This window comes from Bombyx mandarina, chromosome 24 (genome assembly GCF_030267445.1).
Source record: "Bombyx mandarina strain Sakado chromosome 24, ASM3026744v2".
NCBI lineage: Eukaryota > Metazoa > Arthropoda > Insecta > Lepidoptera > Bombycidae > Bombyx > Bombyx mandarina.
In genome coordinates, this window is record NC_143230.1 from 583,882 (window position 1) to 598,598 (window position 14,717).

At 40.3% G+C, this 14,717-nt stretch overlaps 1 protein-coding gene across 3 annotated transcripts in view; it reads left to right on the top strand.

Annotated features, from left to right (window-relative positions):
* Nucleotides 1-266: 266 nt before the first annotated feature.
* Nucleotides 267-14,717, top strand: part of Ehbp1 (Eps15 homology domain containing protein-binding protein 1) — a 29,556-nt gene continuing 15,105 nt past the window's right edge. For 2 of the 3 annotated variants that reach the window (XM_028181352.2, XM_028181365.2), the window contains exons 1-8: nucleotides 267-469; nucleotides 7,778-7,888; nucleotides 8,721-8,816; nucleotides 9,191-9,302; nucleotides 12,246-12,427; nucleotides 12,812-12,929; nucleotides 13,314-13,733; nucleotides 14,161-14,294. In XM_028181352.2, the coding sequence (XP_028037153.2) occupies nucleotides 7,785-7,888; nucleotides 8,721-8,816; nucleotides 9,191-9,302; nucleotides 12,246-12,427; nucleotides 12,812-12,929; nucleotides 13,314-13,733; nucleotides 14,161-14,294 (1,166 nt within the window). In that variant the 5' untranslated portion in view covers nucleotides 267-469; nucleotides 7,778-7,784. Of the gene's footprint in view, nucleotides 470-498; nucleotides 507-7,777; nucleotides 7,889-8,720; nucleotides 8,817-9,190; nucleotides 9,303-12,245; nucleotides 12,428-12,811; nucleotides 12,930-13,313; nucleotides 13,734-14,160; nucleotides 14,295-14,717 lie in introns of those variants that run through there. The other variant, XM_089738092.1, reaches the window with a different exon arrangement.

Genomic DNA, 14,717 nt, shown 5'->3' on the forward strand with positions numbered 1-14,717 from the left:
CATCGAAATAGAATAACCTTGATAAATGATTTGAGTACACAAATTCAAGACATTTCACTGCGTTTTGCTGTATTTATACCACTTGCTAATCTACTGCTATTTTGGTGAGTTTTTGAGTTGTAATTTGCTGCTTACAGCTAGACTCTTTATCAACTCCCATTTAAATCCCTTAAAAAACAATTCTTCTTAGCTCTACTCTCTGCAATTTATGGTCTTTATTTTTTTTATAGTAGTTTTTGACTTCGAAAATGGTAGCCCCATTTAGTGGCCGTCAGTAAAATGTCAAAAAAATTTATACAATTTTCAATGAATTTTAATTTATCACAAAACTGGGTTCATTCGAACCGTTGTTCGTCATAGTGTTGATAAAAAAAGCGCTCGAAAAAGAACTTTTAATTGTGAAAAGTGTTAGAAAACTTATCAGTACCACGATGGAGTGTATTTACTGAAATTTTACTTCGGCTACTACGTAAGTGATTCTCCCTTAAATCACAAAGATATCGCAGGTTCAATGTTTACTATCATTTAATTGTTTATTCATACAGGAAGTGATGATATCACGACCGGATCTTGAACTTTATTGTGGAAATTTATTGTCAAGTGATAAATTTTATTTTTAGTTGTAGTATAACTACACGCCTAACTGTACTGTATTTTTTTCCTTGTTCTGATATTTAATGTCGACATTTAGTGTCGTTTTAAGCGCACTGGTGTTATAAAAATAATGAACATATAAAGCCGATGCTGGTTTATGGAAGTTTTTTTAAAACGCTATCGTTCTTTAGTATACCTATCCTATATAAATATAGAAATATAAATGATAATGGTAAACACTTTTATTGATAGAATAATTCTGATAACAAATAGCATTCTTTTAACATCATTAAATGTACAATACAAAAAAATATATTTTAGCAATTTTGCTGTGTAGCATGTAGCATAGTATTAACCTTTCCAAGAATATAATATAGAGTAGATGATATCTAGACTTCAAACCAACAAAAGACAATTAATATTCTCAGCAACAAAACAGGCTAATTTCAGATTATTAAAAAAAAAATTAATTGTAAACAATTACAAGTTCCTTGTGCCTGAAAATTTATTTTAAAAAGTAATATGTTTATTCACTCTTTATAAATTTTTCTTCTATCTTTAATTTTTTTTTTTTGCTTAGACCACAGTTGAGCTTACTGCCCTTCTGGTGTTAAGGGGTTACTGGATATTCATTGATATATATTGAAGCAGTTTTATAAAAGGCATACATGCAATACACTACTCGATTTATTTATAGGTTAATTGGCTTAGTATTTGCAAAATTAATATTGTAGCTATAAAATGTGTTTGTTATGATAATAATTATTTTTCCTCATATAAGGGATTCCTCACATTTTCCTCAAAATGAGTTCAAAATATATATTATGATTAATACATTATTTATTAAATAAGAAGCATTTTAAGCACAAAATAAATCAGTTTTATGATTGATTTCACATTTAAACATTTCATTGTTAGATAGTGGAGTAGAATAATTTAGTTTTTAGTTCCCCAATCAGTGTAGTGTTTCTGTTTAAAAGTTAGGGCAGTTGTTGTACTAGAAGACTCAAATTTACTCATATCTCAAGGTGATTGGGTGGTTGGCAGCATTTATGTTTGTAATGTCTATGGCTCCAATTGACACTTAACAAGAGGAGTACCGTGAGCCTACCCATCTAAGCAATAAAAAAATAAAAAATTAAACATATTATTTAGTCAAGGCTAATGGCCAACTGAGCAGTAGTAATAGTATGGTGGTAAAACTGGTGGTCGTGGGTAATAGTAAGAACATACTGCCAATTTCTGCATTTGCACATTCCAGCTGAGAAGTACTGCTTAGGATATCAAACAAATGGAAGTTTCAACCTCAGAGCTTAAACTGATCCAGGTGAACTGCTGTGTTGACCTTACAACAGGTTGACTGTGAACTCTCATTTTAATGGCCTTGACTACAACACATAATGTATTATGTTGAAAAAAAAGAGTGTAGACATGAATATGTTATAAGGATATGAAATATCTAGCTTAAAGTCTGTTAAAGAAATACTAACTACATCTACACACGGAAATTTTAAAAGCTACAAGGTTAATATCGATACCAAAAGTTTGGAAATGTCTTGTAAATCTGTGAGGATTGTTAAGTAATATAATTTGAGATCGACAGTTAATAATACTTTGTATTTGTGTTTCGATTAATTAGCATCACTGAATGCTGGCTTTGTTTGTGAATTTTTAAAGGGCAAATGACTTCTCTATGTTTGATTTTAAGTTAAGTTTGAATTATCTTAATACAACTTTAAGTTCCATCTTGTTCACTGGCTCACGGGTTCACCCTGGATCGGAATCGCTACCTACTGACAAGATCTGGCGAGAAATTCAGTGGGTTGTGTCTATGGGCTATTTCGCGGGTGGCGTGCTTTGCACGCTCACCCGCAGTAGGAAGCCGGGTGATGGTAGACCGCGTTCTCCCGACCGCTCTGGGGGAAGGTGTAACGCGGCGCCATCAAAGCGGGCTCTCGGCCCGCTGAACGAGGGAACCGGTGGTCGTGTCGCTGGCGGCCGCCGGTCCGGCGTCGGTGGGACGGTGGGATGGATGTAATGTGCTCTGCGTCAACCCTGTCCCGCCGTTTCAGTAGCCCCGACTGAGCTCCGGCCCGGTCCGAGGTAGGGCGCTGGTTGTGAGCGGCAGGAGTTTTTAGTGAGGTTCAACTCCCACATACCCCACCTGCCGCGCGGGTGGGGATCCGGCGATTTTCTGGTGTGGGAAAAAAATAAAATAAATAAATTGGCTATTTCGCACGTTGAACTCTTCGTTGGAGTCGACGAGTTTGACGAGGACGGTGACTGGTGTTTGAAGAGCCTAAAAGCACCGAGAGTACATCCGGGGAATCCGACAAGACATGTTTTGTGCGACGGCGGCTTTGCTTTGCCTCGTCGCGATCCAAGCGATATGCCTTCTCTCAAACTCTCGCTTGCGTTACCATAGCTATCAAGCTATCAATGTTATTGCAAGTGATTTTGGCCAGGACGTTCGACATAACGGCACAAATGACCCGCTCTTTTAAAAATTTCTTAATGCCAAAGTGTGATTATAGATTGTTTTTACGTAAAGCGTTCAGACTCATTCGAATCCCGCAACAAATGTTGTTGCATCTTAAAACTATAAATAAACTCGAACAATTTGTTTACGCGCTCCGCAGTCTGCAGTCTGTAATAAACGCTAATGTTTATAATTGTACTTGCTGAGGTCAAATGTGTTTATTATTTTGACCGAAATTAACTTGTGTCGATTTAAAAAAAAATGTATGTGGCCTCTAATATAATTATTTTTTGTCTGTGTTTATTGAGTGTGATTAATGATATGGGTACGAGAGTAATAGTGTTTGTTCACTTAGCTAAAGGGCTCTGTGGCATGTTCGGATATAAGTCTAGTGTCCACATATGAAACGCACGTGCGCGCCGTAGCTCCCAGCGGGCACGCTCACTGTGGGCACGTGTATAATTTGCGTGTGTGTTCAACTAGTGGCGCGACGCCATCTAAGCAGTTTGAATTTATTGAAGGAGGCAGAGATTAGGAAGCTCTTGGCAGTCAATGTGGTCACGCACTCGTCAAGAACATAGCGGGCCCTCTTGTTGACATATCAGTACTCACTAACGAGGATCCTTTATCATAATTTCGGTAGGCAGCGACTTGGCTCTGCCCCTGGCATTGCTGAAGTCCATGGGCGACGGTAACCACTCACCACCAGGTGGGCCGTATGCTCGTCTGCCTACAAGGACAATAAAAAAAAAACTAATTTGAAATTTGATTTATCTCGGATATTTCATATTAGGAGTAATTAATAGTGAAGTTTCCCTTTATATGTTTACGATTGTTATAAATACACATTTATGCTGCATAATATATGTGCACATAAATATCAATTAACAACTTATCCAATATGACGCGGTGGTCAGTAGCTAGCGGCCCTGACTTTTGCGCCGAGGGTCGTGGGTTCGGTTCCCACATCGGGCAAACATTCGTGTGATGAACAGGTTTGTTCGTCTGTTCGTCTGGGTGTTTGTTATCTATCACTACATAGTATAAAACAAAGTCGCTTTCTCTGTCCCTATATCTGTCTGTCCCTATGTATGTTAAATCTTTAAAACTACGCAACGGATTTTGATGCGGTTTTGTTTAATAGATAGAGTGATTGGAGAGGAAGGTTTATATGTATAACAACCTCCATTAAATAGTGGAGAAATCAATAATAAATTACAGTTTCCGAAGCGAAGCGAGGGCGGGTCGCTAGTATATGTATATATTAAAACGTCAAGTATGTATGTCAGTCTCGTATAGCATAGGAAATCCTTATTTGGGACTGGATGACCGTGCGTTATTTGTTCCCAATAAATAAATAAAAAACATTATATTTTACATATTTCCAGTTAGCGTAGAACTATATTTGAGTGAGAATCAGAGTAGCTGCTTGAAGTTCGCGTATTTTATGAATAATGGTCATAACATATCTTAATATAAGTATTTATAATATAGTTTATCTCCGAGTGTATGTTAGTGAACTCCTCTTAAACGTCTCGAACGTGTTAGATGTTTTTTGTGTGTTCCAGTGGTTTCGAGAATTATTTAGATTCACAATTGAATATTGTTCTAACTTTTTTTCATTTTAATTGATCAATATGGTCAAGATCATAACGGCCTATAAAAAAATATGTAATTTTCGGATTTAAGACGTACTATGTTGGTCGGGTTCGCTGACGGTTATATAGAGTATCATGAAGGTTTTTTGGTCTGGTTATTAGCAGTTTCGATTTCGCTGGAAGAGTATATGTGCTATCGGCTAACATTTGTCAAGGGGCGTACACATCCTAAATGCTGCAGTCCAGTTTGAAACATCACAGGTTTTTTCCTACCTAAGTTGATAGTCTTGACAAATAGGTGAGCTCACGTGGACGAACTCACAGCCCACCTGGTGTTAAGTGGTTACTGGAGCCCATAGATATCTACAACGTAAATGCGCCATCCACCTTGAGATATAAGTTCTAAGGTCTCAAGTATACTTACAACGGCTGCCCCACCCTTCAATCGAAGCGCATTACTGTTTCACGGCAGAAATAGGCAGGGTGGCGGTACCCAACCGCGCGGACTCACAAGTGGTCCTACCACCAATAAAACCTGACGACGTTGCTAGACTAAACTTAGCAAGAGCAGTGCTTCGCAGAATTTACCACCGGATCGGAAACGCGACCCACTGCGAAGATCCGACGAGAAACTCCGTGGGCTGTGTCTGTGGGGACATCAGATGGAAGTTTATGCGAAAGATGCGTATTCACCATATCCTCTACAATCTCCATTTATTACTTTCCACATTACGTTGAACATATCAGCTCTGCTAGGCTGACGCTGCACTCGTGGTCCCACTATGTTCTGAATGATTCACAAAAAGTAGGTAGGTACATTGTATCACGCAATGAACGAAAAAGGCGTGATATAACAGAAGATCTGTATTTGAATAATGTATTGTGGCGGCTAGGAAATACGATATGTTTTTGTATGGCACCTTCGGTATGATTATTACACCTTCAGTGGAAATAGTAGGCGTTCGATGAATTTAACTCTTGACTTCATTTTGACTCATTTGACATTCGATCATCTTAATATTATGTAGATATGTAGTGCGGACTGAGATAAGAATAAATAATAGTTAAAAAAAAAAAAACGCTTTTATAGAAAATCCAACTAAAAAATAGAAAATAAATTTGTAATCAATTTGAATTAAAAATAGTGTAAGAAAAAATGATTTTATTGTAAAAAAAGCGTTTAAACCGTTTTTTTTTAAATATTATTTATATTTCATTTTTTAGTTGAATTTCAATTTTTTCATTATTTTTTTTAATATTCAATTGTCATCGGTACTTTTTTTTTTTTTATTGCTTAGACGGGTGAACGAGCTCACAGTCCACCTGGTGTTAAGTGGTTACTGGAGCCCATAGACATCCACAACGTAAATGCGCCACCCACCTTGAGATAAGTTCTAAGTTCTCAGTATAGTTACAACGGCTGCCCCACCCTTCAAACCGAAACGCATTACTGCTTCGCGGCAGAAATAGGCAGGGCGGTGGTACCCACCCGCGCGGACTCACAAGAGGTCCTACCACCAGTAAAAATAATACTTAATAAGTATGCGAAATTTCGAGTTAATCCGACGTTTTGAAGGGGGTCAAAATCATGATCAAAGATTCCTTACATATTAATGTACCTACGTCTGAAGCTAATAAGAGCGTATTAATTAATAAAAACATTGCAGTTTCGTTTTTCTGTTATTATCATAAAGCTGTGAAATTAAATTCGTGCTTCAGGATTCTTCGAACACTATGGCCTAAGAACTATAACAAAATTTTAGCGTAGACTGCGGCGGGGTTATGGTCGCGTTAATAATGCCCATGGTGGTAGTGACTATTCCTCTTCAGAAGGCGGAAGCTCGTCTGAAAAAGTAGGCAGTAAAAAAAAGCTAAGCTACAAATTATATCTTTACACAAATCGTCTTCTCGCATTAAAACTGTATAATCTCAAAACTTACTGATTTTACTGGAGAGTGTTTTAAAGGTTTAACATGTTATATTGGAACGAAGTTCCTTACGGCAGGCTTGGAGGGGATAGGGAATTTGCTGCGCGACCGAACTGAAAAAAATGTGATAGTAAAACCGTAAGAAAAAATCCGTGGAAAAAAGTGCGTGGAATAAAACCGTTAAATGAGACGTGCGCAGGCGCGAGCGCGACAGTCGTATACACAAGCGAGTAGTGTATAATACCTTTCTCTTTCTCCTTCTTTTTTTTTGCAAATTGTGTCGATTCTATATTAGCCGAAGGAACTTCGTTCCTACCTGGTGTCCCACGACACCACATTTTAGTTTTTTTTAATATTGATCATTTTTGCAACATTTATTTTTTATTTTTTATCAAATACATTATCCGTCTTTTAAAGTAAGATAAAATTATGTATTAAATTGGTTAATAGTATACATACTAATCAAAATATAGGTAAACAAAAAAAAACTAAAACTAATCTACGCTCTTTTGACATTATTTATGAGAAAAATACTGGTGATACCAAATGATTCCGCATATTCACTCAATTTGGAATATTTTTGGAAATTGTACACTTGTTATTCACAATCTTATTCACACATATATAGGTATAGGTTGACGTATGATTTATTTTAATTCAGTCTCAATGTAACACATATCATATTACAATATTATCGGTAATATGTTTATGATGCATCCGTTACAGTAGCCACATTGCTGCGTAGATAACTGCGTCCTTGATAAAGGCGTGTTCGGATTGCACTTATGAGTTCATTTATATATATTTTTAGACGACCTCACAGTCATACTGGTGCTAAGTGTTGACGGAGCCGAAAGGTTATGCTGTAAATGCCGTCACCCACTTTGAGACATGAGGTTTTAATTGTAAAACCTTGCCAGTGTGGCCGAAATAGTCAGAGTAATGGTACACATCTGGGTTCTACAGTTCGTCCTTTCACTGATAAAGAGCATGTGTGCGTTGTATCGCTGCCTTGCTTCGAAGTCTGACGTCTATAGGATAAGACAAATGTTGTTCCACAAAGACTCTTAATTTGGGCGGTGGCATACACGCTGTATGTTACGTTCTCGATGCGCTCCGAGATCGTCTTTCCATTAAAGCACGTACAAATCAAAATCGTTGTAACTTTATTTTTGCAGAAACAAAATGGCGTCAGTTTGGAAGCGATTGCAACGCGTCAACAAACGTGCGGCCAAGTTCCAGTACACCGCCTCGTATCACAGGGTCGACTTGGAGACCTCGCCCAAATGGTAGGATTTGCCACATGTTCGTATCCGCGTCATCTGGACAGATGAGAGATACCGTAATCCTGTAGATAACTATGTAGAAACTGTACATCAAATGCCATGTGAATGCAACGGCCTAGTAAGGAGAATGACTATCCCGACCAAGATGTCTGTAGGCTCCTATTCGTTAAATTTCTAGGGATGTATGCAGATTAGAAACACACAAAAGGCCGTTTAAGTTGCTATCATACAGCAGGATTGATGTCTTAATAGGATACGTACTCTGCTTTGATATGAATATCGGAGCCAAACTGCGTTGTCTAAAACTAAAACATTGCTGCTTATGTAAAGGCTGTGCAAAGGTCTTCGAACAAAAAATGGGTTAATTAATTGATCATTCAATTTTACTTTGATAACCAGCTACCGACAGGCGAGGGCGGACAAGCGACAAGCTTGTGAATCAAAAGCACTGCTGTTATACGCCTTATATGAAGTATGCTAGTCTGTCTAAAGCAGGGGCTCCCAAACTTATTTTGTCTACTGCCCACGTTGAGAATAAATTATTTTTTAGCGCTCCCCTTTTTTCACCTACTTAAAAACCTCTATAGCGCAAGCTCAGTCGGTGTCTAAGAGTCCCCCTAGATGAAATCACAAATCGCCCCCCAAGCCTCTATACAACGCCCTTATTTTTTTGTGGGTGTCTTCCCCCCCTTTAGACCCGCAGCGCCCACAAGGGGGCGTTATCGCCCACTTTAGGAAAGGCTAAAGCAACAAAAAATATAGCGATGATATTTTGCCTCATTCACTGAGAAATTGGTGCAAGGCAACATTCTAATCTCGTTGGATTCTTTTTCAGGAAACCTAATAAGTTAAGTGTAGTCTGGACGCGGAGATCTCGGAGAGTCATCAGCGAGCCTCTAGAATGGGAGCCAACTCTCAAGGACCCTTTGAAGTAAGCACGAGAGTTGATTATTCTGAGTTTGTCGCCTCAACGGTTCGACTGATAAATAAATCTGTATTGAGGAAGGACGTTGGGCGCATGGGCGTTATCTGCTGCCAGTTTTTATTATTTTTATTGCTTACATGGTTGGACGAGCTCACAGCCTACCTGGTGTTAAGTGGTTACTGAAGCCCATAGACATCTATACCACCCACCTTGAGATATAAGTTCTAAGGTCTCAGTATAGTTACAACGACTGCCCCACCCTTCAAACCGAAATGCATTGCTGCTTTACGACAGAAATATGCAGGGTGGTGGTACCACCAGTAAAATACCATGTTGATAGAATATTTGTAAGAAGTGATTACTTTGTTTCTTGTTGTCAGGGGATCGGTGATATACAATCTACCAGAGAATCACACCGTGGCGGTCACTCTCTTCAAGGATTCGCGCACTAATGAACTGGAGGACAAAGACTGGACTTTTGTACTGGAGGATGTGAGTGCTTAAAGTTTGCAGGTTGACCATTCATAGTGAGCCCTCATTCCCTCCCGCGGGTGAAGTAAGGTGGCTGAGGGACGCGCGGGTTAGGGGCAGCAGCGTTCTATGAGTATTTGGCCACACTTATAGAGAACTAGCTGTGCCCGTTCGCTTCGCTGTGCATTTAAAATTAACATTATTATTTCTCACCCCCACAAAGATTGTCATCATTAACGCCTCCGCCACTGGTGTAGGGAGTCCAACACTCGTATATTATATTAGCCTATCCATTAAGTACATGTATTTCCTACATGGATACCAAGTTTCAAGTCAATCGGATGCATGGTTCAGTAGTTATAACGGAACCTCCGTAAAAACCACTGTAGATTTATATATTAGTATAGAAGTATTAGTATAGAGGAGTGTAGAATGCTATTTTTTAAATTATGCTTAAAAAAACCTTAATTCAATGAAAAATCATAGACACACTACCATGTATTTGACTCACACACGCATACTTCTTTGTTTATTGTAAAAATTTTGTTATTGTTTATAGTCTGTGGTTAAATTGAGAATAGATTAATATTAATCTCAGTATATGACCACAATTTTACTGAGATTCTATTTCATCCATGTTATCTCATCTCATTTCATTTAATTTCATCCCAGTTCATTAAATTTCATCCCAGTTCATTAATGTCTCAAATTAATCATCTTCATTTCATTTCATTTTACTCCATATTACTTTTCATAAAAATAAGATTAAAAATGAAAATAAAACATGACTTAAAGGTCTTAGTTACCAGATCATAAAATCCCTTAAAAAAAAGATTAATATTGTTTGTCGTTAATATTATTTTTCTAAAGTGTAGTCTTTGCGAAATTTGTGATTAATAAAGTATAATAGTCTTTGACAATAGAACCAATAATAATTTTCAAAGGACAATGCCCATTTTCTATGGGCGTTTGGGCCCCTAAAAAAAGTTGTCGCGTCATGATCATTTCATATTCAGAAAACGATTTATATATTCTCACCCAGGTTTAAGAGAAATCTGTTTTTTTCTGCAGCTAACATTAAGTTGTTAATTGTTTTTTTTCGAAATCAATAATCGCTTTCATCATTATTTACAGTATTAAATAAGTTAATTTTGGTTAACGTTGCTAGAAATAAGCCCTTACGTACATTTTATTATTATTATATCCTCATAATAATAATAAAATGAAATGAAAATCCGGAAGCCGACAACGATATTGTTGTTGTTGTTTTTAAATTCGCCAACAAGCAGGCAAAGAGCGTAGCCTATACAGCCTAGTCTGTCGTAGTTATATTTTTTTATGTCAATAAAAAGCCGGTGTATCTCTTTTTATTGCTTTTTGGGAGTTCTGACGTCAACTCGATGAATAGCTCATTGAGTGAGCATGAATTTCCGCAGATCTTTTATCTTGAAAAAAAAAAAAAAAACATTCACTGCTATGTTAGCCACAGTTTTATTCCAATGCCTCAATAATCGTGAACAACGATTATTGACGTTTAATACACAAAACAACGCCCAATTTATATATTATACATCACAATAAACTATTAAAAAAACATTAAAATAAAACTTCAAGTGACGCTTCACTCGGGTTGCTGCCAAAACTCTCTGATCATAATATGATGATATATTATATAATAAGAATAGAGTAATGGTAGGCCATTGAGATTTTTACTAATGGAATCATTAATATCTAAAAATATTAAATAAAATAACTCATGGTTTTAAGTAATAATTATTATTACAATATATAAATATTGAATTGAACAAAAATAAACTAAAAAGTCTGTGAATTATAACCATTAGTTATTATTTTTTAATTTGTTGTTCAAGTCACAGACAACTCTTTCGTTTGGCAGCATATAGGTTTACTATAAGGCTGTATGGGCTAAGCCCTTTGCCTATTGGCGAATTTAAAAACTATGGCACTAAGTTTTGGGATGTTATCAAATAAGTAATTTATTTTTTTGTAAAACAATGCCAGGGCGAAAGTAACCCGTCCGTAACCCGGCCCCCTAAGGGCTTCGGGCTCCACCCGCTTTGTGCGGGGAGGAACCTAGGCGTGGGGCGGCGTGGTAGGTCGCGTTCCCCCGACCGCTCCGGGGGAAGGTGTAGCGCGGCGCTATCAATCGGGCTCTTGGCCCGTCGACCGAGGGAACCGGCGGCCGCCAGCAACACGACGGCCAGCAATACGAAGGTCCGGCGTATGGGGGACGGCGGGATGGATGTAATGTGCACTGCGTAAACCCTGTCCCGCCGTCTCAATAGCTCCGACTGGGTTCCCACCCGGTCCGGGGTAGGGCGCCGGCTGTGAGCGGCAGGAGTTTTTAGTGAGGTTCGACTCCCACATACCCCACCTGCCGTGCGGGTGGGGATCCGGCGATTTTCTCATGTGGAAAAAAAAAAAAAAAAAAGGGCGAAAGAAATGTTGATACATAAACTAAACAACGTAAAAAAATAAGGCTTAGTTTTTCAAGTACAAATAGTTTTGACATAAAGTTGGCTCAATTTTGGGCATTGTCCTTTATACATTCAAATACTTATAGTCGAATTTCGGCTACTGGGTGACCAGTGTGCTTAGTGCGAGTTTTTTAACGTTCTCGATAGTGTAAAAGTTCCCTCATATTTGTATAGAATTACTGGTGGTAGGACCTCTTGCGAGTCCGCGCGGGTCGGTACCACCATTCTGCCTATTTCTGCCGTGAAGCAGTAATGCGTTTCGGTTTGAAGGGTGGGGCAGCCGTTGTAATTATACTTGAGACCTTAGAACTTATTCTCAAGGTGGGTGGCGCATTTACGTTGTGGATGTCTATGGGCTCCAGTAACCACTTAACACCAGGTGGGCTGTGAGCTCGTCCACCCAATTAGCAATAAAAAAAAAAAAAAATTTAATGACGACTACTTTAAGGTCCATTTTCGCCTGCAGGTGTCGATGACCGGCAAGCGGCGTCGGCTGGCCGTGTGCTCCGTGAACATGCGCAAGTACGCGAGCCTGGAGTCGTCCCAGCGGCCGCTGCTGCTGCGGCTGGAGCCCACCACGCACAAGATTGTGTCCGCCTCCCTGTCGCTCACGTTGCATTGCGTGCTGCTCAGAGAGGGACAGGCTACGTACGAGTTTCCTCTTTATCATTCCTCAATAGTGGTCAATGCTTGGTTCCCAAGATCATGGTATGGTAGGCAGCGGCTTGGCTCTGCCCCTGGCATTGCTGACGTCCATGTGCGTCGGTGACCACTTACCATCAGGTGGACCGTATGCTCGTCTTCCTACAAACGCAATAAAAAAAAAACATTTTGGCATTCGAATGAGGGTTTTTTTACAAATAAGCAACGCGTGTTCACGAACGATTTATGCAAACGAATAACTACAGCATGCTACTGCAGCTTGATAGATCCATCTATCGGCTGTCCAGTTGCTTAATATCAATCGCATTAGCAACGAAATGCGTGCTCACGAGTGCTCAGGGAGGCTCAAGCCCCGCTATTGGCTTGCAGGGACGAGGACATGCAGTCGCTGGTCAGTCTGCTGTCGGTCAACAACAACTCCGACATCGCCGTGCTGGAGGACCTGGACGAGGACGACTACACACTGTCCGATGACTCCACTCGCCAGGTGACGTCACCGGACCAGCCCACTTACACTTCAATACATTTACAAATCAAATAATGATTAATATTTTACTGATGGTAGGGCCTCTTGTGAGTCCGCGCGGGTAGGTACCACCATCCCGCCTATTTCTGCCGTGAAGCAGTAATGCGTTTCAGTTTGGAGGGTGGCAGCCGTTGGAACTATACTGAGAACTTAGAATTTATATTTCAAGGTAGGTGGTGGCATTTACGTTGTAACCGCCTAATACCAGGTGGGCCGTGAGGTCGCCCTCCCAACTAAGCAATAAAAAAAATATACTTTAATTTCATGGTCAATCTATTTATTTTTATAATTCTTAAAATATCAAGTGAATGTGTCTACTTACATGATGCACTATTGAATTTCCAGATGTTGGACTTCCGTCAGCAAATGGAAGAGATGACCCAGAGCCTCACGAACAGCGACCTGGCGGGCACCCCATGCAGCGTGCAGAGCCTCAACCTCGACCTCACGCCGCAGCAGGCCCCGCCCGACTCGCCCACCACCCCGGTGCCCAGAGAGGACAGACTCGATTTAAAAATAAAAATCGATTTACCCAAAATCGATTCCGTGACTTCCACTCCGAAAATCGATAAAACGGAATTCAAGCCTCTAGTATTGAAGCCCAGGACGATAACGAAAAGAAACCTTAAGCCTTTGGAGTTAAAGACGAATCTCAACTGCATCGGGCTGGAGAAGGACGACGAGAACAGCTACGACAGTGACCAGACGCCGACCGCCGACTTGGACAAACTGCTCCCGGGGAGGTTCCACAAGGACAAGACGCCGGTGAGCTTCATCACGTCCTACCACCAAGTGCACACCCGGGGACCGCACCCGGGGTCCGCCCCCCGATGATGGTATATACCAGTGACCCGTGGAGACCTGGTCGGCTCTAGGCCCGTATTTAGGCTGTGAAGTCAATGGATCCTAGAGGTCACGGCTAACTAATGCCTGCGTCTTAGTCATTTTTTTTCCCTACCTAAGCTGATCGTAGTCTTAACTAGTAGGTGAGCTCACGGGGCTCAAACCGGAGTGTTGCTAACACTGGCCCTAGCAAGAGCAGCGCTTCGTAGAATCTACCACCGGATCGGAAACGCGACCCACGGAGAAGATCCGGCGAGAAACTCAGTGGGCTGTGTCTGAGGGTTAATTCGCTAAGGACGGTGACTGGTCTTAGTCAAAGCTGTCAACATAGTGCTCCGTTACGTTTCAGGTCCAAGACCTGCTGGAGTGGTGCCAGGCGGTGACCCGCGACTACAAGACCTGCCGGGTCACGAACCTCACCACCAGCTTCAGGTCCGGGCTGGCCTTCTGCGCCATCATACATCACTTCCGACCAGACCTCATGTGAGTACCCTGTTAATCCTACTATGAAAACTAAGTTCGATTGAAAACTGGAGTCTTATGGATGAGATCTGATCCTCCTCTGTACTCCGGGCACGTGGTGAGGTCCAGTGACGTTATTACAGCCCCGCCGTTAAGTGTCGCACATCGACCTTGGGAAACAGTCGGTCGGCTAATGTCGGCTTCGTAGAGCGTTGTCTCTGTCTGTCTCTGCTTTATGTTCTGAGTTCCAAATAAAATCTTCATCAATCTCGTGTGTGCTTGTAGAATTGCGTATATATCTAAAAGGGCCAGAGCTGGTCCGAAATCCGATCTTCCGACCCGACGCTCCAAACATCTGCTTCTTGTATTTGCTGTATCTTTATGAAGATTATGAATTTTAGAAAATCACTTTACCAATATATTTTGGACACGTTAAAGACCAAA